The sequence below is a fragment of the Eptesicus fuscus genome, chromosome 7 (genome assembly GCF_027574615.1).
Source record: "Eptesicus fuscus isolate TK198812 chromosome 7, DD_ASM_mEF_20220401, whole genome shotgun sequence".
NCBI classification, from domain to species: domain Eukaryota; kingdom Metazoa; phylum Chordata; class Mammalia; order Chiroptera; family Vespertilionidae; genus Eptesicus; species Eptesicus fuscus.
This window is the reverse complement of record NC_072479.1, coordinates 15,787,572-15,812,287: the sequence shown is the minus strand read 5'-3', so window position 1 is coordinate 15,812,287 and position 24,716 is coordinate 15,787,572. Positions and strand designations below refer to the sequence as shown.

General features: G+C 40.7%; 1 protein-coding gene across 1 annotated transcript in view; it reads left to right on the top strand.

The window, feature by feature from the left end:
- Positions 1-24,716, top strand: part of ERC1 (ELKS/RAB6-interacting/CAST family member 1) — a 534,404-nt gene that overhangs the window by 86,785 nt on the left and 422,903 nt on the right. The window contains exon 3 of the mRNA XM_054718763.1: positions 6,504-6,920. Coding sequence (XP_054574738.1) covers positions 6,504-6,920 — 417 coding nt within the window. The remainder of the gene's footprint in view (positions 1-6,503; positions 6,921-24,716) is intronic.

The following is a 24,716-nucleotide window of genomic DNA, read 5'->3' as shown; positions in this document are numbered from 1 at the left end:
AATTTCTCTGCAGTGTCACAGTGAGCAGAATAAAGACACTGACACCTAATATTCTACAGTTTTGAACAGTGTTGTACAGTTTGAACTCTCACAAACACTGGGAGGCAAATTAATGAGAAGGATCTATAATGAGAGGGAAAGCTAAGTTTTGGATTTATATTTACTAGTAAATTGAGTAGTTTTATCCAGAGTAATTCCAATTCATTGGAATTATTTCAACAAGTTAGTTGAATAAATTCAAAAGGATGATATAAGACATGTTTAATGCAAAGGATATGTGTGGCCAGTGTAAGTGCCTAAAACACGACTTGCCTGTCAATGTCTGAGCACCACCAAAAGGGTGCACACTAACTATTAGTAGTAGATGATAGCGTAGGGAGTACAGTCAGTTGTACTGTGCTCTGTATATATGGGGCCTGGTGGGTACCAGAAATATTGAGGGGACACTTTACTTTGCAGTATACCTGAAACTAATACAAAATAATATTGAATGTAACCTAATCTATAATAATAAAAGCGTAATATGCTAATTAGACTGGACAGCCGAATGACCTTCTGGACGACCTTCCATACGACCTTCTGGACAAAGCTGGGGCTGCCAGGGCCAAGCCCCTTGCATGAATTTCGTGCATCTGGCCTCTAGTTGAAAAATAAACATTATATGACATGGAGGGAGGGTAAAATTAAAAGGAAAGCAAAGGTACATAAAGTAATAATTACATACTTAACAAATTTCTATGTTGCCTAAAATCTAAAAATGATTATTTTTAGTGAATACCTTTTAAATCTATGATATTAAGTAAAATAAAAATATACAGAGCCCTGGAGGAGGCCTCGCAATGGCACGTCCAGGGCTTTGGTATTAAGGTCTCCAGCTTTCCATCTCCTGGATTCAGTCCCAACAGCAACAAGGACAAGAGTCAACATGCTGCTTACAGTTCTCGCCATGCCATCTGCTAGGTCACCTTGGGCATGAGCTTTCTCACTCCTGTTAGATTGGCAGGGAGTGTCCATGGCCACACCCAAGAGGCATCTCTGAGCCATTCTGAAGACTGGCGGGTGTTTCAGATGGTGGAAGAAGCAACGGCACATGTCCTGTTCCGGCATCCCACGCATGTCACCAGGGGCTGTATATCTATTTTTTAAAAAAAATAGCTTTATCTATACTAATAAAAGGGTAATATGCAAATTGGTCATGATGCTCTCACAGTAACAACCCAACAGCAGGCTGCGTGCAGTGACAAGGCTGGTGGGGGGGTTAGCAAGGGACGACCAAACGACTGACCAGCAGGCTGCGTGGGGCGACCAGGCCATCAGGGGGGGCAGTGAGGGGTGACCAGGCCAGCAGAGCGGGGCATCCAGGCTGGCAGGGAGGGGGCAGTTGGAGGCAACCAGGCCGGCAGGGGGGTCAGTCAGGGCGACCAGGCTGGCAGGGGGGGCTGTTAGGGGTGACCAAGCCGGCAGTGGGGGCAGTTGAGGGCGACCAGGCTGGCGGGGGGCGGCAGTTAGGGGCCACCAGGCTGGCAGAGGGGGCACTAAGGGGCAACCAGGCTGGTAGCGGGGGGGAAGTTAGGGGCAACCAGGCTGGCAGGAGGGGCAGTTGGGGGCAACCAGGCTGGTGGGGGGGCAGTTAGGGGCAATCAGGCTGGCAGGCAGAGGCAGTTAGTGGTGATCAAGCAGGCAGGCAGGCAGGTGAGCAGTTAGGAGCCAGGAGTCCCGGATTGGAGAGGGTCCAGGCTGGGCTGAGGGGACCCCCTCTCCCCCCACACCCGTGCACAAATTTCATGCACCGGGCCTCTCTCTCTCTATATATATATTTAATTTCAGAGAGAAAGGGAGAGGGAAAGAGAGATATAAACAACAATGATGAGAGACAATCATTGATCGGCTGCCTCATGCATGCCCCACACTGAGGATCGACCTCTACTAGTTCATAGGTCGATGCTCAATCACTGAGCCATGCCGGCTGGACCTATATTTTTTAAGTCATTTTTTTAATCTTTTCTTCTTAAAGAAATGTTTTAAACATTTTTTTAAATACTGGTTTTGTCTAGGAAACTCTTTATCTTTTCTTAGATTCTAAATAATAGGCTTGATGAATAGAGCAAACTTTGTTATAAGTCCTTGCTTTTCATCTTTGAATATTTTATGCCAATTCTTTTTGGACTGCAAAGTTTCTGTTGAGAAAACAGCTAGTACTCTTGTTGGAGCTCCCCTGTACTTAACTAACTGCTTTTCTCTTTTTGCTTTTAAGATTCTTGCCCTAGCCGGTTTGGCTTAGTGCATAGAGCAGGCGTCCTCAAACTACGGCCCTGCGGGCCACATGCGGGTGTTTTTGCCGTTTTGTTTTTTTACTTCAAAATAAGACATGTGCAGTGTGCATAGGAATTTGTTCATAGTTTTTTTTTAACTATAGTCCGGCCCTCCAATGGTCTGAGGGACAGTGAACTGGCCCCCTGTTTAAAAAGTTTGAGGACCCCTGGCATAGAGCATTGGCCAGTGTACTGAAGGGTCCTGGGTTCAATTCCGGCCAAGGGCACATACCCAGGTTGTGAGCTGGATACCCAGTATGGGGTGTGCAGGAGGCAGCTGATCAGTGATTCTTTCTCATCATTGATATTTCTATCTCCCTCTCCCTTTCTGAAATCAATAAAAATAAAAAATAAAAAAGATTCTCTCTTTGTCTTTAACCATTGGCATTTTACTTATGATGTGTCTTGTTTTGGGCCTCTTTTCTGTGCTTCCTGGACTTGTATATTTCCTTCTCCATTTTAGGGAAGTTTTCAGTCATTATTTCTTCAAATAGGTTTTTAATTCCTTGTTCTCTTTTTCTGGTATCTTTATGATGTGAATTTTGATATGCTTGATATTATCTTAAGAGAATCCCTTCAATTACTCATTCTTAGAAAAAAATTTTTTTTTTTGCTGTTCCTATTGGTTGTTTTCCATAATCTTGTGTTCCACATTACTGATTTGATCTTCTGCTTCATTTAATTTGCTTTTTAGTCTTTCTCGTGTATTTTTTCTTTTCAGATATTGTATTCTTCAGTTCTGTTTTTTTTTTTTTAAATGATCTTTATGTCCTTTGTATGTTTTTTGAAGTTCTCACTGAGTTCATCTCTTCTTTCCCTAAGTTAATGAAACATCCTTATAACCATTGGTTTGAACTCTGTATCTGGTATATTGCTTGCCTCCATTTTGTCTAGTTTTTTTTTTGTTTTTTTTTTTTTAGTTTTGTCCTGTTCTTTCATTTGGGATATATTTCTTTGTTTTCTCATTTTGGCCCACTCCCTGTTTTGTTTTCATTTATTTGGTTTATCTGCTATGTCTCTTGTACTTGACAGAGGTACCTTATGTATAAGGTGTCCTGTGGGGCCAAGTGGTGCAGTCTCCCTGGTCATCTGAGCTGGGTCCTTCATGGGTTTTCTTGTGTGGGTTGTGTGTGCCCTCCTGTTGTAGTTGAGCCTTGATTGCTGTTGGCAGTTCAGTGGGTGTGATTGACCCTCTGACTGACTGGCTATGAGGGCTGGCCGTAAGTACAACAGACAAGCTGTTGTTTGGCAGCTGACCCTGTTGGTGCCAGCCATGTTTGTCCTCCAGGAGCATTGTTTGTGGAGCTGGTTGGATGGTGCTCTTGTGTGGTCTGTAGCTGGCCATTGGTATGTTGCCTCTAGAGACTTTTGGGAGGTGGTTTGGTGCAGGCCCAGGTCAACTGTTGCTTGTATCTGGCTTGGGGCCTCTTGGTAGGAGCTACAGAGTGATCTATGGTTGGTTGCCACTTTTGCTGGGCTTAAGGTACCTGGGAGAGGCTACACTGAGAACAGAGACCGGCTGCCACTTTCTGGCCTAGGTGGGCACCACAATATGAGCTGAGGCCAGCTGCCACTTGTGCCAGGCTTGCGGCTGCTTCGTTGAAACTATGTTTCAGCCGAAGATGGCCACTGCTTATGCCAGGTTTGGAGCCACCTGATGGGAATTACAGTGCAAGTTTATACTGGTTGCCCCTTTTTCTCTGCTTGGAGCTGTTTGTTAAGAGCTATAAGGCACGCTAAGGCCAGTCACTGCTTGTTTAGAGTTTATGCACCTTTGCGAGATTTTGGAAAGGTGTGTGGTATGATCTGAAGCAGGTCGTTCCTGCAGAGGAGCCTCGAGGATCAGGCTCAGAGTTGGGTGAGGTGGGGTCTCAGGGGATCACCAGGGTGGAGTGAATGGTTTCAGCCAGGTTAATGGAGAGCACAGATTTGGCACTTGCCTATGCTGAGTCCACAAAGGAATAGTGACACTTGCCAGAATTTTTGTTGTCCCCAGAGAGAGTTGCTCTAACCCCTGCCTCTCCATCCCTTATTCTGAAGTTTGTCCTTGATGTTTCTTGAACTGCTGCCCTTGTGCTGGAACTTAGAACAAGTGAATTTGTGAGCTAGTGAGTTTGTCTGTGGGTTTTTAAAGAGATTCACCTCAGTCTCCAGCTGCTCCCTATCCTGTCTGGATGCAATGTGTACTGGTTTTCACAGCCAGATGTTATGGGGACTCCTCTTCTTGGCACTGATATCCCAGGTTGGGGAGCCTGATGTGGGGCTGGGACCCCTTGCTCCTCAGGGGGAACCACTGCAGTCTAGATATTCCTCTTGATTCCTAACCACCATGCCCTGGGTGTGGGACTGCGTGTTCCACATCTCCACCCCTCCTGTCAGTTTCAATGTGGCTTCTTTACATCCTTAGTTACAGGGGTTCTGTTCAGCTGCTTCTCATGGATGGTGATTGTATAATTTAGTTTTGATTTTGATGTGGTCATGGGAGTAGACGAGCACAGCGTTACATATTCCACCATCTTGACTGGAAGCCTCTAGATTTTATTTTTATAGGAAAGTACATTACTAAAAATATGTCTTGAACAAAGATGTGAATAATTTTGGTCAGTTCATTCTGGTTTACTGATGTTTGTATGTTTTATGGTGTTTTCTCCCCCAGAAAGAATTATCTCTGTAAATAATATCCTTGGGCTTTATCTCAACTTTAAATTTTGTTGTTATAGTGTATGTGAAAGCATCTTAAGTAATAACTCTGTACATGCATGCTTCTCTATAAAACTGTAAGGTCATGATCTTTTTGTACTCTTTGTCAATATCAGACTTTCTCACTTCTATTTTTCTGGAGGAAAAGGGAATGGAAAATAAAAAAAAATTCTGTAGCTTCTGATAAGCTTTGGGTGCACAATGACTTAAGTGTTGATATAGCTCTGATTGACACAGACATTAACCCCTTTCAACAGGCCTTACATTGTGCGCTGCAGCTGAATGTCAGCAGAGATTGCCTTCACATAGCCAAGTGTCTTGCCTACAATGTGTGTTCATTCAACAGAATCCACTTCCAATAATGGCACTACCAATGTTAGCTGTTAACACTTTCCATAGCTGATGATTTCACCTACCTGCTTTTTCTTCATCCTTCTTTCTTGTTGTTAAGTCACTTACTAGTATTTCAGTGACTAAATTTGGAAAACTTGTTAACCTCATTAACCTTTGCAGGTGTTTGAAACTTTGGGTTGTAGAGAATTGGGAAAGAAGTGAGCTTGATATTAAAATGCTTTTGGAATGAACAGTATTTTTATGGTTCATTATAGTTCTGCAATGGCTCTGTTTGTTACTAGTGAGCATTCTCAAGTTTAAAACACTGTAGAAATGGTTCTTATAGCACCCCTTTGTTGGTCAGTTTTACTTTAAAGATTTTTTAAAACTTATTTTGATTTTATTTTTAATGGAATGAATCACTTCAATCTTGACATTGCTTAGTATGATATTTTTACTATTGTAATTTCTTATTGGGGTACTGTCTTTTCTTCTTTCCTGTACTTTTCTTCCTCCACTAATTCCTCCCTCCCTTTTTCTACCTTTCTTCCAGTTTGGGAGTCAGAACAGACTTTCTAGAGGAGATGATGCCTGACCTAAGAATGAAAGGACAAGTAGAGTTTAACTAGACATGAGAGATGGAGAGGGCAGAGAAGACTGCATAAGAAGAGGTTAAGGAGTAAATGCTGAATAGTGTGGGGTTTAGGTAACTAAAGAATGCCAATTTATCCTGAATTCTAAATTTTTTAGTTAGAGAAAAATTATGTTAAATTAAGGGTAATTTTTGGTGAAATTTTTTGTCTGATATGTTTGTATTTTTGTGAATTTCCCGTATCTTTTCTCTCCCTTCTCCTCAGTTCTATTTAGTAGTATCTTCAATTATTTTGAACAATGTCTTCATTTTGTCATGGCTTATGCAAAGTGAGGATCTGCCATACTTGTTTCCTTTTGGGAATAAACATAACAAATTATTGATATTTTACAGATTATCGCAATATTTTTTTAAGACAATGTAATACTGAATAACGTGGATCCTGATTGGCTAAATGCAGGGTTATGAGAGCCCTGGTAGTTACTTTCTGACTCCCCTATAGGCTCTGTTTTTGCTGCTTGAGGAGGAAAGCTGATTTGGGGTTTTCTTTTTTGTCTTGGTTCTAGCACATGCAAATGACAATTCAGGCTCTCCAGGATGAATTACGGATCCAAAGGGACCTAAACCAGTTATTTCAGCAAGATAGTAGCAGTCGGACTGGTGAACCTTGTGTGGCAGAGCTGACGGAGGAGAATTTCCAGAGGCTACATGCTGAACATGAAAGACAGGCCAAAGAGCTATTTCTTCTCCGAAAGACTCTGGAGGAAATGGAACTGCGTATTGAGACTCAGAAGCAAACCCTGAATGCTCGGGATGAATCTATCAAGAAGCTTCTGGAGATGTTGCAGAGCAAAGGACTCTCTGCTAAGGCTACTGAGGAAGACCATGAGAGAACAAGACGACTGGCAGAGGCAGAGATGCACGTCCACCACCTAGAAAGCCTTTTGGAGCAGAAAGAAAAAGAGAACAACATGTTGAGAGAGGTGAGTGACCATTTTTTCAATTGTTATAACTTACTGTCTTTTTATTGTGATTAGTCAGCATCTTGGCCTAAATAAATTTATGTGCTCCACCAAGCTAGTGGAAGGGAATTTTTTTCTTTGGTATTTTACGTGGTTCACTGGTTTCTGTTCTGATTTGCTCTCTTGTATGAGATAACAGTGACTGGTATGTGTACTGGCTTGATAACTTTCTGGGTCTTTCTTTTCCCCTCCTGGTTTCTATAGATTCATTTTGTTGCTAGAAGGGCACAGCATTTTTTGTATATGTTACTCATCTTTTGATTTGTTCAGAGAGATACACGCAACAAAACCAGAATCAGAGTAGCTAACTATTGGTCAATTTTAAAATATTAATAAGAGAAAGTAAGCAGTAACCTCAACTTAGGTGTGCTCATAAAACCCTTGACAGCAGTAATGGATGTTTGCCTTGTGGTTTCTATGGAAACTGTTGCCTTACTGTAAAATATATGTGATAAAAATCATTTGCTGCCATTGAGGCATAATGAGAAAGAAGGACATATAGGCATACTGTCACTTATATTTTAGAGAGAAAACTCAGACTTTAGCTGACCATTGTGGTTGTTGATAAGTTTTCACTTTTCTAGTAATGCTTCATTTTAAGAAAGCATAAGTAAAAAATTTTTCTTACATTGAATTAAAAAAATTGATAGCTTAATTCTCTACATGTAGTCAGAGACTTCAGATAACTTTCAGATCTGGATAGGGAAAAAACAGCTTAGAACTGTGTTAATACCAGTGTGAATAATTCCTTTTTAAATGAAATGTAAGGAAGGAGGTTTTTAAAAAAATGGGATATTCCCAAAACAGCAAAATGGCAACTTTAAAAGAATACTTTTAAACTTAGAGTTTGTTCCACAGTTTCTCCTTTTGTAAAAAATCTGAAATATCTACAATGAGGACATTTTTATTTTTAAACAGAAATTCATTGTTGTTTTTTTTAAATAAATACTTAAATTTTTAAATAAATTTTTAAAAAATAAAGATTACAGAGTAAATCCATTGTAGTTTAGTATAGTAAAATTAGAAAATAGATTAACAAAAACTTTAACCCAAGGTATCATTTCCTAGTGATAACTGTCAGTTTTCTTATGTGTAAGCAGTTATGCGTAATGTAATGTCACCCACTTTCTTAATAAGTTGTCTTGACTGTCTGTCTTTCTTTGTCAATACGTGTAAAATTTTATAATTTCAAATGCATTTATGTTTCAGTGCATTTATTTGAATACTAGAGGCCCGGTGCATGAAATTCGTGCACGGTGTGTGGGTGTGTGTGTGTGTGTGTGTGTGTGTCCCTTAGCCCAGCCTGCACCCTCTCCAATCTGGGACCCCTCAAGGCATGTCTGACTGCCCGTTTAGGCCGGATCCTGTCCGGCCTAAATGGGCAGTCGGACATCCCTCTCACAATCCAGGACTGCTGGCTCCCAACTGCTCGCCTGCCTGCCTTCCTGATTGCCCCTAACCACTTCTGCCTGCCAGCCTGATCACCCCTAACCACTCCCCTGCCAGCCTGATGATGCCTAACTGCTCCCCTGCCAGCTGTTTGCCCCTAACTGCCCTTCCCTGCAGGCCTGTCACCCCTAACTGCCCTTCCCTGCAGGCCGGTCACCCCTAACTGCCCTTCCCTGCAGGCCTGTCACCCCTAACTGCCCTCCCCTGCAGGCCTGGTCACCCCTAACTGCCCTTCCCTGCAGGCCCAGTTGCCCCCACTTCCCTCCTCTGCTGGCCTGTCACCCCTAACTGCCCTCCCCTGCAGGCTTGATCGCCCCCACTGCCCTTCCTTGCAGGCCTGGTCCCTCCCAAATGCCCTCCCTGCTGGCCTGATCGCCCACACTGCCCTCCCTTGCAGACCTGGTCCCTCCCAACTGCCCTCCCCTGCGGCCATCTTGTGGCGGCCATCTGTGTCCACATGGAGTCAGTCATCTTTGACCACATGGGGGCAGCCATCTTGTGTGTTGGAGTGATGGTCAATTTGCGTATTATTCTTTTATTAGATAGGAGGATTAGATAGGACAGAGGCCTGGTGCATGGGTGGGGGCCGGCTGGTTTGCCTTGAAGGGTGTCCCGGATCAGGGTGGGGGTTTCCTTGGGGCATGGGGTGGCCTGGGTGAGGGGCCTGTGATGGTTTGCAGGCTGGCCATGCCTCCCGGCGACCCAAGCGGAGGCCCTGATATCTGGGATTTATTTATCTTCTATAATTGAAACTTTGTAGCCTTAAGCAGAGGCCAAGGCAGGCCAGGGCTGCGGAAACTTGGCTTCCTCCATCGTCGGGGGCAACTCAAGCCTCCTGCTCTCTCCAGCTCTGTGGCTGCCGCCATTTTTGTTGGGATTTATTTATCTTCTATAATTGAAACTTTGTAGCCTTAAGCAGAGGCCAAGGCAGACCAGGGCAGGTGGAAAGCTTGGCTTCCTCCATTGCCTGGGAAACCCAAGCCTACTGCTCTCTCCGTGGCCGCAGCCATCTTGGTTGGGTTAATTTGCATACTCGCTCCTGATTGGCTGGTGGGCGTGGCTTGTGGGTGTAGCAGAGGTACGGTCAATTTGCATATTACTCTTTTTTTTAAATTTCTTTATTGATTAGGTATCACATATTTGTCCTCGTCCCCCCATTTCCATCCCACCCCCCTCCCCACACATGCCCCCACCCCCCTGTTGTCCTTGACCGCTGGTTGGGCTCATATGTCTGCACACAAGTCCTTTGGTTGATCTCCCCCTTTACCCCCGAGGCCCGACAGTCTGATCCATGCCTCCTTGTTTCTGGGTCTGTTCTTGTTCATCAGTCTATGTTGTTCATTATTTCCCCTAGATCAGTGAGATCATGTGCTATTAGGAATACACTTATAAGAACCAAAAATGAGACAAGCAATAATGGTTATGGTGACAGGCAAATGAATCGGTCTGTAGTGAGTTTCTTTCTGGGCCAACAGTTCTTTTGAGACCCAATTTCAATGTCCAACAGTTCTTATGTGTACATGTCAGCACTGACATTTCAGTTCTGCATATTACTCTTTTATTAGATAGGATCTCTACTGTTGAAAATTTAGGCCATTGTTAATTTTGCAGTATTATCAACTGTGCTATACTAAATATCCTTAATCATTTATCCTTACATATTAATTTTTTAGGATAAATTCCTATAAATTTTGCTCAGTCAAATAACGTGTACATTTTTGAAACTTGTCTTTAAAAAAATTCTTTTTAATTAATTTCATAGAGGTAGGGAGAGGGAGAGAGAGATACAAACATTAGTGATGAGAGAGAATCATTGATTGGCTGCCTTCTACACCCCCTCTACCTGGGATCGAGGCTGCAATCTGGGCATGTGCCCTGACCGGTATCAAACCTGTGACCTCTTGGTTCATAGGTTGATGCTCAACCACTGAGCCATGCCGGCCAGGCTATCTTATCTTTTAGAGTAGTTGGACCAGTTGATCCTTCCAACACGTACTAACTATATTGTTACGATTAATATGTAGCAATGTATATTTTATGCTCTTCAAATTACCATCACATCATACTGTTTTAGAAAATTTTCTGTAAATTCCCATGTTATAAACACATCCTGAGTTTCTTTCAGTTTACTTTAAAGACTTTATATTTCAATGAGATAATCCAGAGTCTGGCCATAAAATATCAAACAGCATACAACATGAAAACTATACAAGCATCATGATGAACTTTGAATGTTACATTTTTACTGCTTCTCTTCTGAATATTTCAACCTATGCCCATTTAATTTTGAGTTTGGGGGTTAATGAATAGTAAATAGCTAAGTATTATGAAAAGCCACCATGTTATTCTGACAGAGAACAATCAGAATTTTGGTAAATTTGAAAAAGTGGTAGGAAATCCATGAATTTATGGCTGATTTTCAAATAAACTCTGTAGATATCAAGTCTCATTTATGTACCTAATGTGGAAAGAAATATAGGCATTTTTGGGGAGATCCAAGATGATGCAGGAGTAGGTGGAAACTACACTTGCTGCCTTCGAGTACCAAACTGCAATTATATCTAAAATTATAGAATAATCACCCTGAAGACTGCTGAAGAGAAGACTTATAACAAAGACTTTACAGAAGCAGCCACACTGAAACTGAATCTGGGACAGACTAAGCTGTGTGGCTCTAGAACAGGGGCCATTTTCTCCTCACATGCCTGACTGGAGCAGAGTCCTGCCTTCACTTGGCTAAGTATTGGCCTGTTGAGTCATCAAGCCTCATCCTGATGACTTCCTGAGACCCCACCCCAACACAAAGGTGTGCAAGCACACAGTTAGACTTGGTAGACCAGGGAGCATTTACTGAGTGGCCTTAGACCCAGAACTGGCACCAAGTTTGAACCTGTATCAGTCTGGTGAACACCACTTGACCCTACCTGGTGACTCACTGTGAACCTATTTCATATAATTTGAGTACAGCCAGAGGTTCTGTCAATGACTGAGCCTATCAGGCAAGAAGCAGGCAGAAGTGGATTTCAGGGAGCCTTGGGACTTTGCTGATCTGCCCCAGTGCCCGGTGCTAGTAAAAGCCTGCTGTGGTGAGCAGCTTGGTCCTTCCTGCATACACCCAGGTCCAGCAGAGGCAGCCACAAACTGTTGATCCCTTGTAGTTACAAACAGGTTGCCGAGGGCCAGTCATAGGCAGTGTCTGACTTTGGCCTGCACCAGAGTCCCTCCTATGAGGCCCCAAAACCAACACACCCAGTGACCAGCTTCAGATAAAATCAGAGCAGGATTCAGTTAGCTTCATAAGCAGCATATCCAAAGGGAGATCTTGGCAGCACCACACCCTGCTGAATGAATTCACTTCATATGGTCAGTACCTGCACAGCAACTTGCATGCCATAGTTGGGGTTGAGCCTCACAGTCAGCCAGCCTGATGGTCCATTCTGCACAGGAATATGCCAATATAAGTCAAGACTCAGTAACAAACAGGCAAGCCCACATAACTCACACAAGGACATTCTTGGAGCACTGAATTCAGGTGATCAAGACGATTGCACTACTGAACGCCACAAGGACACCTACTACATAAGGCCACCCCATGAAGGCATGGAGGCAAAGCAGATCTATGTAATACATAGAAATAACAAAGAGGAAGCCAAAATGGGGAGACAAAAAAATATACCCCAAATGAAAAAACAGGAGAAATCTCCAGACAAAGATCTAAATGAAATGGAGGCAAGCAATTTATCAGATATAGAGTTCAAAGTAATGGTTATAAGGATGCCCAACAGCATGAAAATGGATATAGAAACCATGAAAAACAACCAGTCGGAAATGAAGAATGACATAGCTGAAAATAATACACTGGAAGGAAATAACAGTAGGTTAGAAGAAGCAGAGGATCAAATCTGCAAGTTAGAAGACAAGGTAGAAAAAAATCACTCAGAGAAGCAAAAAGAAAAAATACTTAAAAAACATAAGGGCAGTTTAAAGAACTTTGGGACAACATGAAGTGTAACAACGTCTGCATCATTGGTGTACCAGAAGGAGAAGAGAGAAAGAAGAAGAGATCAAGAACCTATTTGAAGAAATAATAGCAGAAATTTCCTTAACCTGGTGAAGGAAAAAGACATGGAAATCCAGGAAGCGTAGAGAGTTCCAAACAAAATGAACCCACAGAAGCCCACATCAAGACACATGATAATTAAAATGGCAAAGTTTAAATACAAATAGAGAATCTTAAAAACAAAAAGAGAAAGATAGTTACCTACAAGGGAGCTCCCATAAGACTATCAGTTAATTTCTCAACAAAATCATTTCAGGCCAGAAGGGGTTGCCATGAAATATTCAAAGTGATGAAAAGCAAGGACCCGAAACTAAGACTACTTTTTACTCAGCAAGGCTATCATTTAAAATTAAGGAGAAATAAAGAACTTTCAAGACAAGAGAAATAAAGGAGTTTATTACACCAAACCAGTATTATAAGAAATGTTAATGGGCCTGCTTGAAGAAGGAGAAGAAGAAAAAAGCAAAACAAAACGAAGGTATATAGTTTAAAAGGATAAAATGGCAATAAAAACATACCTATCAATCAAATCGCTTAAATGCTCTAATCAAAATACATAGGGTAGCGGAACAGACAAGAAAAATAGGCCATATATATATATGCAGTCTACAAGAGACCCACCTCAGAAACAAAGATACACACAAAAGTAAAGGGATGGAGCAAGATATTTCATGCAAATAGAAAGGAAAAAATGATGCTGGGGTAGCAATACTTTTATCTGAAAAAATAGACTTTGAAACAAAGGATATAGTGAGAGACAAAGAAGGATACTACATAATGATAAAGAGAGCAATCTAAAAAGAGGATATAATCCTTGTAAACCTTTATGCACCCAACATAGGAGCACTTAAATATCCCTTGATGGACATACAGAGATAGTAATAGAGTCATAGTAGGTGACTTTAACCCCTCATTTACACCAATGGATATATGTCCCAGCAGAAAATCAACAAGGGAACGGTGGCCTTGAATGACATTTTCAGAGCGTTTCACCCTAAAGCATGGAATATACATTCTTTTCAAGTGTACATGGAACATTTTGTAGGATAGACCATGTTAGGACACAAAACAAGCCTCAATAAGTTTAAGAAGATTGAAATCATATCAAGCATGTGCTGCCTGTCACTACTTGAGCCAATTAAGCAGAGACAGGGTTGGATCATATATAAGCATTAATTCCAATACTGCTGGCAGTATGGGAGAGCAGCAGGTCATCCACAAAAATCTGCTCTGCAGCCCCTCCTAAACCAGCTGCTTATATAGAGTAGGACAAGGATTACATGGGGAAGTAGGGATTACAGACATGGGAAAGTAGACTGTAAAGGCTAGGGTGTAACTCCATTATTTGGGCAACAAGATTGTTAATCTTTCCATGATAATAGGCAGGTCTTGAATGAGAATAAACCGCATTCCAAGGTTGACTCCCAGGTCCCGGGGGCATACAACTTCCAGCCAAGTTAGAATGTCCTTTCTTTAACCAGAACAAGGAAATCATGGTTAATAGCGCATGGTTAATATTTCCCATAACCCTAACTAGTCCCCAGTTTTAAACACACACACACACACACACACACACACACACACACACTAAAAATCACACAAAGACATGAAGAGTAAATAACATATTACTTAACAATGAATCCGTTTAAAACGAGGAAGAAGTCAAAAGATACCCTGAAACAAATGAAAATGACAACACAACAACCCCAAATCTATGGGACACAGTGAAATCAATCCTAAGAGGGAAATTCATAGCATTACAAGCCTACCTTGAGAAGCAAGAATAATCTCAAATAAAATGTAACTTTACTTTTAAAGGAACTTTCAAAGAACAACAAACAAAGCCCAAAGTGAGTAGAAGGAAGGAAATAATAAAGATCAGAGTAGAAATAAATGAAATGGAGTCCAAAAAAGCAAGACAAAATATCAATGAAACCCAGACCTGTTTTTTTGAAAAGATGAACAAGAGTGCAAACCTTTCATTATGTTTATTAAGGAAAAAAAGAGAGAGGAGCCAAATAAATAAAATCAGAAATGAAAGAGAAATACAACTGACACCAAAGAAATACAAAGGATTGTGAGAAAATGTTACAAATGACTATGTGCCAACAAACTGGACAATCTGGAAGAAATGAATAAATTCCTGAAAATTTGGAATCTTTCAAAACTGAATCCAGAAGAATCAGAGAGTCTGAATAGACAGATTATAACTAGTGAAATTGAAGCAGTAATAAAAATACTACCAACAAACAAAAGTTCTGGACTGGATGGCTTCACAGGTGAATTTTATCAAACATTCAAAGAAGATCTAAACAACTATCCTTCTCAAACTATTCCATAAAATTCAAGAGGAAGGAAGAATCCCAGGCTCATTTTTAGGAGCCAGCATTATCCTAATCCCAAGACCAGATAAAGACACTATAAAGAAAATTATAGGCCAATATCCCTGATGAACTTACATACTAAAATCTTCAATAAAATATTAGCAAACCTAATCCAGCAATTCATTATAAGGATCATACACCATGATCCAATGGGATTTATTCCAGGGATACAATGTTGGTACAATACCCACAGATCAACAAATAAGATAGAAAACACAAACAAAATGAAGGATAAAGATCACATGATCATACCAATAGATGCAGAAAAGCATTTGATAAAATCCAGCACCCATTTTTGATAAAAACTCTCAGCAAAGTGGAAATAAAGGGAACATATCTCAATGTAATAAAGGCCATATATGACAACCCACAGCTGACATCATGCTCAACAAGCAAAAACTACAAGCATTTTCCATAAGATCTGGAACAAGTTGGAAGTGTCTGCTTTCACCACTTTTATCCAACAAAGTACTAGAAGTCCTAGCCAAAGCAATCAGTTAAGAAATGAAATTCATTATTTGCAGATGACATGATTTTATATATAGAGAACCCGAAAGATTCCATAAAAAAACTGCTAGAATTGATAAATGAATTCAGTAAAGTAGTAGGATACAAAGTAAATATCCAGAAATCAGTTGCATTTTTATACACCAATAATGAACTATCAGAAAGGAAAACTAAGAAGACAAGCCTGTTCACATTCACAGTTGCTTCAAAAAGAATAAAATACCTGCCCTGACCAGTTTGGCTCAGTGGATAGAGCGTTGGCCTCAGGACTGAAGGGTCCCAGGTTCGGTTCCAGTCAAGGGCATGTACCTTGGTTGCGGGCACATCCCCAGTAGGGGGTGTGCTGGAGGCGGCTGATCGATGGTTCTCTCTCATCGATGTTTCTAACTCTCTATCCCTCTCCCTTCCTCTGTGTAAAAAAATCAGTAAAATATATATTTTTAAAAAGAATAAAATACCTAGGAATAAGTTTAACCAAGGATGTAAAAGACCTGTACTCAGAAAATTATAAGACATTAAAGAAAGCAATTGAGGAAAATACAACAAGTAAGTGGAAGCATATACTGTGTTCATGGATTGGAAGAATTAACAAAATTAAAAGGTCCATACTACTCAAATCTATCTGTATGTTCAACACAATTCCCACCAAGAAACCAATGGCATATATCTCAGACCTAGAATGAATGTTTTATAATTTTATATGGAAGCAAAAAAACCTCTAATAGCCACAGCAATCTTCGGAAAGAACACAATTGGAGGAATCACACTCCCTGATTATAAAACTGTACTTTAAGACCAGTGGTAATAAAAGAACATGGAACTAGCATAAAAACAGGCATATAGATGAGTAGAACATAATAGAGAGCCCAGAAATAAACCCACACATTTATAGTCAATTAATTGACAAAGGAAGTAAAAACATACAACGGGATAAAGAGTCTATGCAATAAATGGTATAGATATGTGCAAAAAAAAAAAAAAAAAAAAAAAGAAACTAGACCACCTTGTTACACCATACACAAGAATAAGCTCAAAATGGATTAAAGTGTTAAATGTTAGACTTGAAACCATAAAAATCTTAGAAGAAAACATAGGCAATAAAATGTTAGATATTTCTCTTAGCAACATTTTTTTCTGATATATTTGTTTTGACAAGGGAAACAAAAGAAAAAATAAACAAGTGGGACTACATCAAACCAAGGAGTTAATACCCCAAATTTATAAAGAACTTAGAAAACTTAACACTAATCAAACAAATAAGTTAATTAAAAATTGGCAAAGAGACCTGAATAGACACTTTTCCAAAGAAGACATACTAATGGCCAACAGACATGAAAAGATGCTTAATGTCATTAATCATCAGAGGAATGCAAATTAAAGCCACAATGATATATCACTTCATACCTGTCATAATGGCTATCATCAATCTATATTAATAAAAGGGTAATATGCAAATTGGTCAGGACGCCCTCACAGTAACGTCCGAACAACAGGCTGCCTGGGGCGACAAGGCCGGCAGGGGGGTTAGCGAGGGACGACCAAACGACTGAACAGCAGGCTGCGTGGGGTGACCAGGACAGTAGGGGGGGCCGTGAGGGGTGACCAGGCTGGGAGAGGGGGGCAGTGAGGGGTGACCAGGCCGGCAGGCAGAGGGGTTAGGGGCGATCAGGCAGGCAGGCAGTTGAGCAGTTAGGAGCCAGCGGTCCTGGATTGCGAGAGGGATGTCTTGACTGCCGGTTTCATTTCATGTTTAGGCAGTTGGACATCCCCCGAGGGGTATTGGATTGGAGAGGGTGCAGGCTGGGCTGAGGGGACCCCTCCACCTGAGCATGAATTTCATGCACCGGGCCTCTAGTAAATAATAATGGGCATCGGTTCCCTAGAGAGAAGGCCAATCATGCGTTGGCCAAGTCCAAGGGCTGTAGCAAAGGTGTGTGGGGGTAGCTGCCCTGCAGCCAGAGATGGACCTGGTTGTCAGCTGAGATCTTTCCTGATATCTGTATGTGTAATTACAGCGTGTGATTTGCTGAACGTAACCTGCAGAAGGTCATTCTCATTTATTTATTAAAGGGGCCTCCATCATGTGATGGCCGGGACAGAGGCAGCCCCACTGAGAGGCACCCCGCAGTGCACGATTTTCACTCTGACTTTTTTTCACCTCTGGAGGCGGGGCTCCTTTTCTCAGACAGGGAGGATGGGCCTTCCGCCCCATTCTGTAGGAGGCATTGTCGTCTCACAGATTATTTGAGCGCTTTACCAGGAAGATGTGATGCGAATTCAAGGTTTCCTTGTCCAGTTCCCCTTGCATTTTCCAAGGAGTCTGAAAAATAGCACAACACCGTGTACGATATTCATATTCTGAGGACCACAAAGTGCTCGGCAGGCGCAATCCATTCGTCCTCGAGGTCTTCCGGATGCTGGCAGGTGCTTTTCCTGCCTCAGTCTCCCAGCGGGGGAACGGCTCGGAAGGCTGAGTGGCTCCCCAGAGCCGCACAGCACGCCGCAGTGCCCAGGCTCTTGGCAGTTCTGCGTTCTCAGGGAAGCCCCCGTGGCCCCAGTTTCAATGTGATCCTTGAAGGTTGGTTTCTTAAGCCCAGCACTTCTAAGACTCACAAGTTTTCCCATTTTAACAATTGTGAAATTGTCTGACTCTTGATGGCATTTTACATTCTTTGTCAGCAAGGCAGCAGTCCTGCTAGATTTGTTTGCCTGTGCATTCACAAGCATAGTCATAGCTGTTTTTTTTTTAAACGTTGGAAGAAATGTTAAAAAATATTTTTATTGAATTCAGAGAGGAAGGGAGGGAGAGAGAGATAGAAACATCAATGATGAGAGAGAATCATTGATCAACTGCCTCCTGCACGCTCCCTTCTGGGGATTGAGCCCCAAACCTGAACATGTGCCCTTGACCGGAATTGAACCCCAGACCCTTCAGTCTATAGACTGACGCTCTATCCACTGAGCCAAACCAGCTAGGGCATAGTTGTTTATTTTGTTATCATGTTAGTTGATGGTGTGAGCTTTGGTATTTATTGTTGACTTTAATTTGTTGTTCAGTATGTATTCAGAATATTGCACTGTGAATCAACATTGAAACAAAAAAAATTATTGGTATGGAGAAAGTAATAAAAATAGTTCAGAATGATACATGATTAAACTCTGTGGTTAAATAAGTAAAAAAGAACAATTGCAAATCATTATAAAATAAAAATTCTGAATAATAAGGAAATGTGTCATGATTTATTTGGAGGCATTTCCTCCTTTTCTTTACAGCTCATAAAACAATGATATGTCTTAAATTCAATGGCATCTTAGATATGATGAAATACGGCAACATTAAAATGGCATTTATACCAAGTAACATTAGTGATTAGTTTGTCATTTTGTTTATAAACATGATTCTGTAGCTAACAGGTTAATGTGCTAAATAAAAGCCAAACAAGAAAAATAAAACTTAAATTAAGCATTGTATATTCTCTTTGTACCGAAATTACATTATGTGACTACTTAATATTAGATTTTATGTTGTTTATTGTAATACCTTTCCTTTGATTGATAGAAGAGTGGGGACCTCTATTGGACAAATATTGACTTACAGGCAAGACTTGATTAGTGCTTGGGGCTTATGCATATGAGTTTTAGCAAGCTTTACAAATGATTTTGTTATACACCAAAGTTTGAGACCCAAATTTTGGTTCTAGCTCTATTGCCAGAACATTATCTAAGGTCCTATGGAATTTTTGGATCTGCAATTTATGTGCATATCAAGTATTGTCAATAGGCCAAATAAATAATATATTTCAGACCTACATGTGCTTCCTTTGTGTGTTTTTTTGAGATCAGATGAGATCAGGTGTGTTCAGGGTGGTATGGCCATAGACAGCTCCTATTTTTTAAAATGTAGATATTGTTGCGATGACTAAAGTACAGAATTGTTTTAAGACATTATTACATTCATGCTAGTTTTTGTCTCTATAATATTTCAATCAACAAACCTTGGTAGACAACTGTTAATCATGTTAGGCTTTGCAGAAATGTTTGAGGTTAAAAGTCCTAATATTTGATTAGGTTCTTGGCTTGAAATACTGAATCCAACTAGCATATTTGAGGGAAGCCTGTCTGTATCATAGGCAGTTGTAAGGTATAAGCAGAGGAGAGGGGAGGGGAAAAATTAATAGAGATATATAGAGAAAAAACTAGAAATAACAAAGAGTAGGAAGAATTAAAAAGAAAAGGAGTCCCTAATTAGTTAGCTTTTTTGTAGTGATGTTGGAAAATGAGAATCTTATTTATCTAGATTCTTTCACCTCCCTTCTTTTTGTCATTTGTTCCTCATTTCCATTTTGACAGATAATACATTTTCTCAGATTAATGCCATTACTAGAGATGATAAAAGGTTAAAGTACAATGCTGTCTGACATTGGCTGAGTTAAGATAGAGAAAAAAAAGTGAGGATTCTTTCTATTTACACTTCCCTTTATTTCTGTCTTTTTGTTGTGAGTATAGTAAACCTAGAACTTGTGTAGAGGATTGAATCTATAAAGGACTTCAAAAGCCAGGTGGAGCTTCTACCTTGAACCAAGGGGTTTGGAGGCTGATACCTGAAACTTAAAGACAAGAAATTTCAGACATAAGTAGTACTTGTCAGTTACAAATATTCCTTTCTCTTAGTTGTATGATTAAAAGTTGACTTATTTTTTGAAAAAGAAACTACTAAAGAAGTATGAAATTTTGTTTCTAATGTTTGTTTTCTAACTCTACTTATTATTGTTTAGTAAGTGAATGAAAGGAAATGAATACATTTTCTACTGTCAGCCTCAGTTGACAGTGTGACAAGTGCCAGATAATTTCACCTGTACTTTAAAATTTTTTGAATGAAAATTTTCAGGTCAAAAGGAGCTAAATGAAGTGAGCAAATAACATATTCTACTTCTCACATTCATTTCTATTTTCAGAATCTTGTCCTATTATTAACAGTGCATGAGTCAGAGGCTTGATGTGCTCATTGGGAACAGGGGATGTTATCAGCTCACTGACTGCAAGATGTGTTCATAATGATCTTTAATGTGCAGGCCTCTCAATAGAAATTTGTTATGAGTGAAAGGTTTTAAATAGGAAAGCTTTATGCCTAAATGGTTCTAAATGCATCCTAGTTTCTTAGCATAGGAGGATATTTTTAAAATTCAAATGAAGTTCTGTTTTCTTTGTTTTGCTTATATGCTAACTAAGGTTTAAAATGAAATTATAAGAGTTTCACCTGAAAGCATTTAAAAATTTACCAGTTTGGAATTAGAGACTGGGAAAGTGGTCAGTTAAATTAGCTCAGTATCTGAATTATGAGGTATTACAAAGAAATGCAGTTTTAATATTTTCAAATGGGTAGAGAAATATCAAGTAAAAATGCAAAGTATAGGTTACAGGATTTTATTAATAAAGATTATTTATAGATAGCAGGGTTCATTTTATTTTTTATACATTTTAAAGTTTTATGCTCATTTATTGAACAAATATTGCTAAATATCTCCTGTGTACTCAGTTAATCACCTTGCTTACAGTGTGGAGAATTGATTAAATGTGGACAAACTGGAGGCTGGGAGAAAGCTGATGAGTTGTTTGTTTTAATGCAGGTGAGAGATTATTGTGGCCTGAACTAATGTGTTCAGAGTTTGTCCTGGATTAATGTATTCTGGATTTTACTGTCTTCCTTAATGAAATGTTTTGTCTTGCAAGATTTAATGTAATTTTGAATTAACTTGATCCTTTTATGACTTGCTTTTAAACACTGTTAGGGCTAGTCTAGATAGTCTTCCCTCTAGAGCTAGATGAGCTGTATCCCTAAGACTTGGTCTTTCCAGTATCTCTACTAAATGCCTCTGATGTTCTCTTCACTTTGGAACTTAAATTTTTCCCAGCCCCATGTGAGTTCAGGTAGTTGCTTAAATCATAGCTCTGTGGTAGTTGTTTTGTCCTCAGTAGTTGTTCTTTGTCTGACATTGTGGAGTCTTGCCCTGTGCATGCACACTTTTTGGCCAAAGACTCAAGGGGACCCCTGTCAGATACTCTGCCCTTCTGGCTAGCTTCCTTCTCCATGTTACTCTGCTCTGCACATTTCCACAATCTTTAGGAGTCTTACACATTGATCTGTCTTTTGAGCTCTGCAAGTCTGCTGTTTTCTGTTTGGGTTTCCCCTCCTTGCATCACATACTGGATAGCAAGTCTGGGCCATCACCTTGTTTGTTTCTTTTCCCTTAAGGATCAGAGTCCTATAATACTTGTTTTTCAATTTCTGAAAACATTTATTTTAATCATTTTGTCTAATTTTAAAATAGTTTGACAGGAGGACCAGTTTTCTATCTATTATGGTCATACCGTGTTGCTTTTGAAGGGAGTGAGAAATAAATAGGAAACTCATTGAAGCATTTAAAGCAGACTAGTGTCATGATTTGTTGATGCTTTATCAAGATTACCTCAGTGCTCTCTTGAAAATGGACAGAGGAATTGGAAGAAAACTAACTAGTTTAGTTTTCTAAATAACTAGTTTAGTTTTCTAGATAACTATAACATTATAGTTATCTACGCTTAAACTAGGCTGGAAATGGAGTGAAACAGATAAATTTAGAAAATATTTTGAACATAGAACAGGATGTGCTGTTTAATTGCTTGTGGGAAATGAAGATCTGGGAGGCATGAAAGGAGACATGGTGTTTGGCTTGCGCTACTAGTAGGGCAGTGCCATATGTAACCAGATGGGGAAGACATCTCTCATCAGATTAAAGAGAATATCAAGAGGTTTTTAAAATTTTACTTAATAAAATAAGTTTGAGTTCCCTGTTAGACATCTAAGGAGAAATAGCAAATGAGCAGTTGGATATGTGAGTCTTGAAATCAGAGCAGAAGGCAGGCCTAGAAATTCACGAGTATTTCAATTGAATTTTAAGCAATGTAGATTAGAAAGTTTAGATGAAAAAGAGAAAAGGGTTTAGGACTGATCCCCCAGTCACTGTAGTACTTGGGGGTCTAATTTAGAAGCAAAAACATACAAAATAAACATAAGGGACAACTGGAATGATAGAAAAAGAAGACTGTGGTGTCATAATAATTAAGAGGAAACATGTATATTGGAGGGAGTGAGCCACTGCTTTGAATGCCTCTGAGAGTTCTAGGAAGATGAGGACAGAGCCCTAACCACTGGCTCAATGTTTAGAGCATCAGCCTACACACCAAAAACAAATCTATATGAATGCAAAAGCCTTAAGGAAGGAGCAGGGCTGATGTATTGAGGAAAAGCAAGGAGGCTAGTATGTCTGGAGACCAAGGGGGAGTAATTAGTAAGAGATGAAGCCGGGCAAGTAATGAGGCCAGATCACATAAGGTCTTCTGGGCCAGCCTAAGGGCTGTCACTTTTACTGAGTGAAATGAGGGGCTTTGGATGGTGTCAAGTATGTTTGACTTCTGTTTATTTATTTAAGCAAGTAAGAATTTATTGGCTGCAGCAAAAACATACTTTAGTCCCGTGGTCGGCAGACTGCGGCTCGCGAGCCACATGCGGCTCTTTGGCCCCTTGAGTATGGCTCTTCCACAAAATACCACGGCCTGGGCGAGTCTATTTTGAAGAAGTGGTGTTAGAAGAAGTTTAAGTTGAAAAAATTTGGCTCTCAAAGAAATTTCAATCGTTGTACTGTTGATACTTGGCTCTGTTGACTAATGAGTTTGCCGACCACTGCTTTAGGCAGTGAGACAAGGAAGGGCATAGAAGAAGCAACAGGAGAGCCTAGGCTGGGCTGCTCTAGCTCACTGGGAAGCCAGAGAAAAGGGGGGAAAAGACGCCTTGGAGACAGGTTCAGGGGGTTAGCCCGGGTTAACTGCCACTGCCCATTGTTCCCCTGCTTGCAAGTCTCATGGGGTCCCTTAGAGGTTTGGGGATTTGTGCGCAGGGGGAGTGGGAGAGAGGGGGAAGGAAATGGCTCAGGCGTGCTCCCTGGAAGGAGAGCCTGCTGGGACTTTCATTTTCAGGGTTTTAAAGGCTGGGCGTTTAGGGGAGGTCTTGGGGGACAGATCAATAGAATATTCATCAGCCCTGACTTCTGTTTTAAAAAGAACACTCTAGCTGCCCTATTGTGAACAGAGAAGTCACCTTCAGGAGAAACTGTTGCTATAATCCAAGTAGTAGGTACTGGTGGCTCAGATCATTATGGCAGTGGAGATAATAAGATGCAATTAGTTTCTGGAGACATTTTGAAAACAGGAACAACCGGATTTCCTGATAGCTTGGATGTAGGTGTAAGAAAAAGACGACTCCTCTAAGTTTTTGGCCTAAACAACTGGGTGGACACATACCATTAATCGTGCTGGGATAGATGAAGCAAGTTTAAAGGGGAAAAATTTGAAGGTCAGTATTGGACATATTAACAGTGTGGTATCTATTAGATATACACATGAAGATGCTAAGGAGGCAATGGTATATATATAAATGTGAATTTCAGCAGGAGATAAAATTTGGGAGTTATTATTAGGTGGATTATGTTGAAAGTTATGAGACTGGATGAGAACACCAAAGGAATTAGTAAATTGGAGAAGAGGACTAAGGTTTGATGCCTAGTGCACTCCAAGGAGTTAAGCCCGGCCGGTCACCACCAAGGTGGGTGCCAGCACCCCTCTCTTCCCCCACTCGATCGCCCCACCAGTCACCCCACAGATCAGTCCTGATTGTCAGCCAGGCCTAGGGACCCTACCCCAGCATGAATTTCGTGCACCAGGCCTCTAGTTTCAAATATAATGTAGTAAGTGTTAAAGGGCAGCTATGTAGTATGTGGTATCCTATCTAATAATAGACAAATATGCAAATTGACCATACCTCCGACACACCCACAAACCATGCCCAAAAGCCACGCCCACCATCCAATCAGAGCGAGCATGCAAATTAACCCAAACCAAGATGGCTACAGCCACAGAGAGCAAGGTTTCCTAGGTAACAGAGGAAGCCAAGCTTTCCGCCTTCCCTGGCCAGGCCTAAGCCTTCACTCAAGCTACAAAGTTTCAATTATAGAAGGTAAACAAATTCAATTTTATTTTATTTTTATTGATTTTTTTACAGAGAGGAAGGGAGAGGGATAGAGAGCTAGAAACATCGATGAGAGAGAAACATCGACCAGCTGCCTCCTGCACACCCCCTACTGGGGATGTGCCCGCAACCAATGTACATGCCCTTGACCGGAATCGAACCTAGGACCTTTCAGTCCGCAGACCGACGCTCTATCCACTGAGCCAAACCGGTTTTGGCAAAGGTAAACAAATTCAAACAAATGGCGGCAGAATGGAGCTTGAGAGAGCAGGCCAGGGTTGCTGCCGGCAACAGGG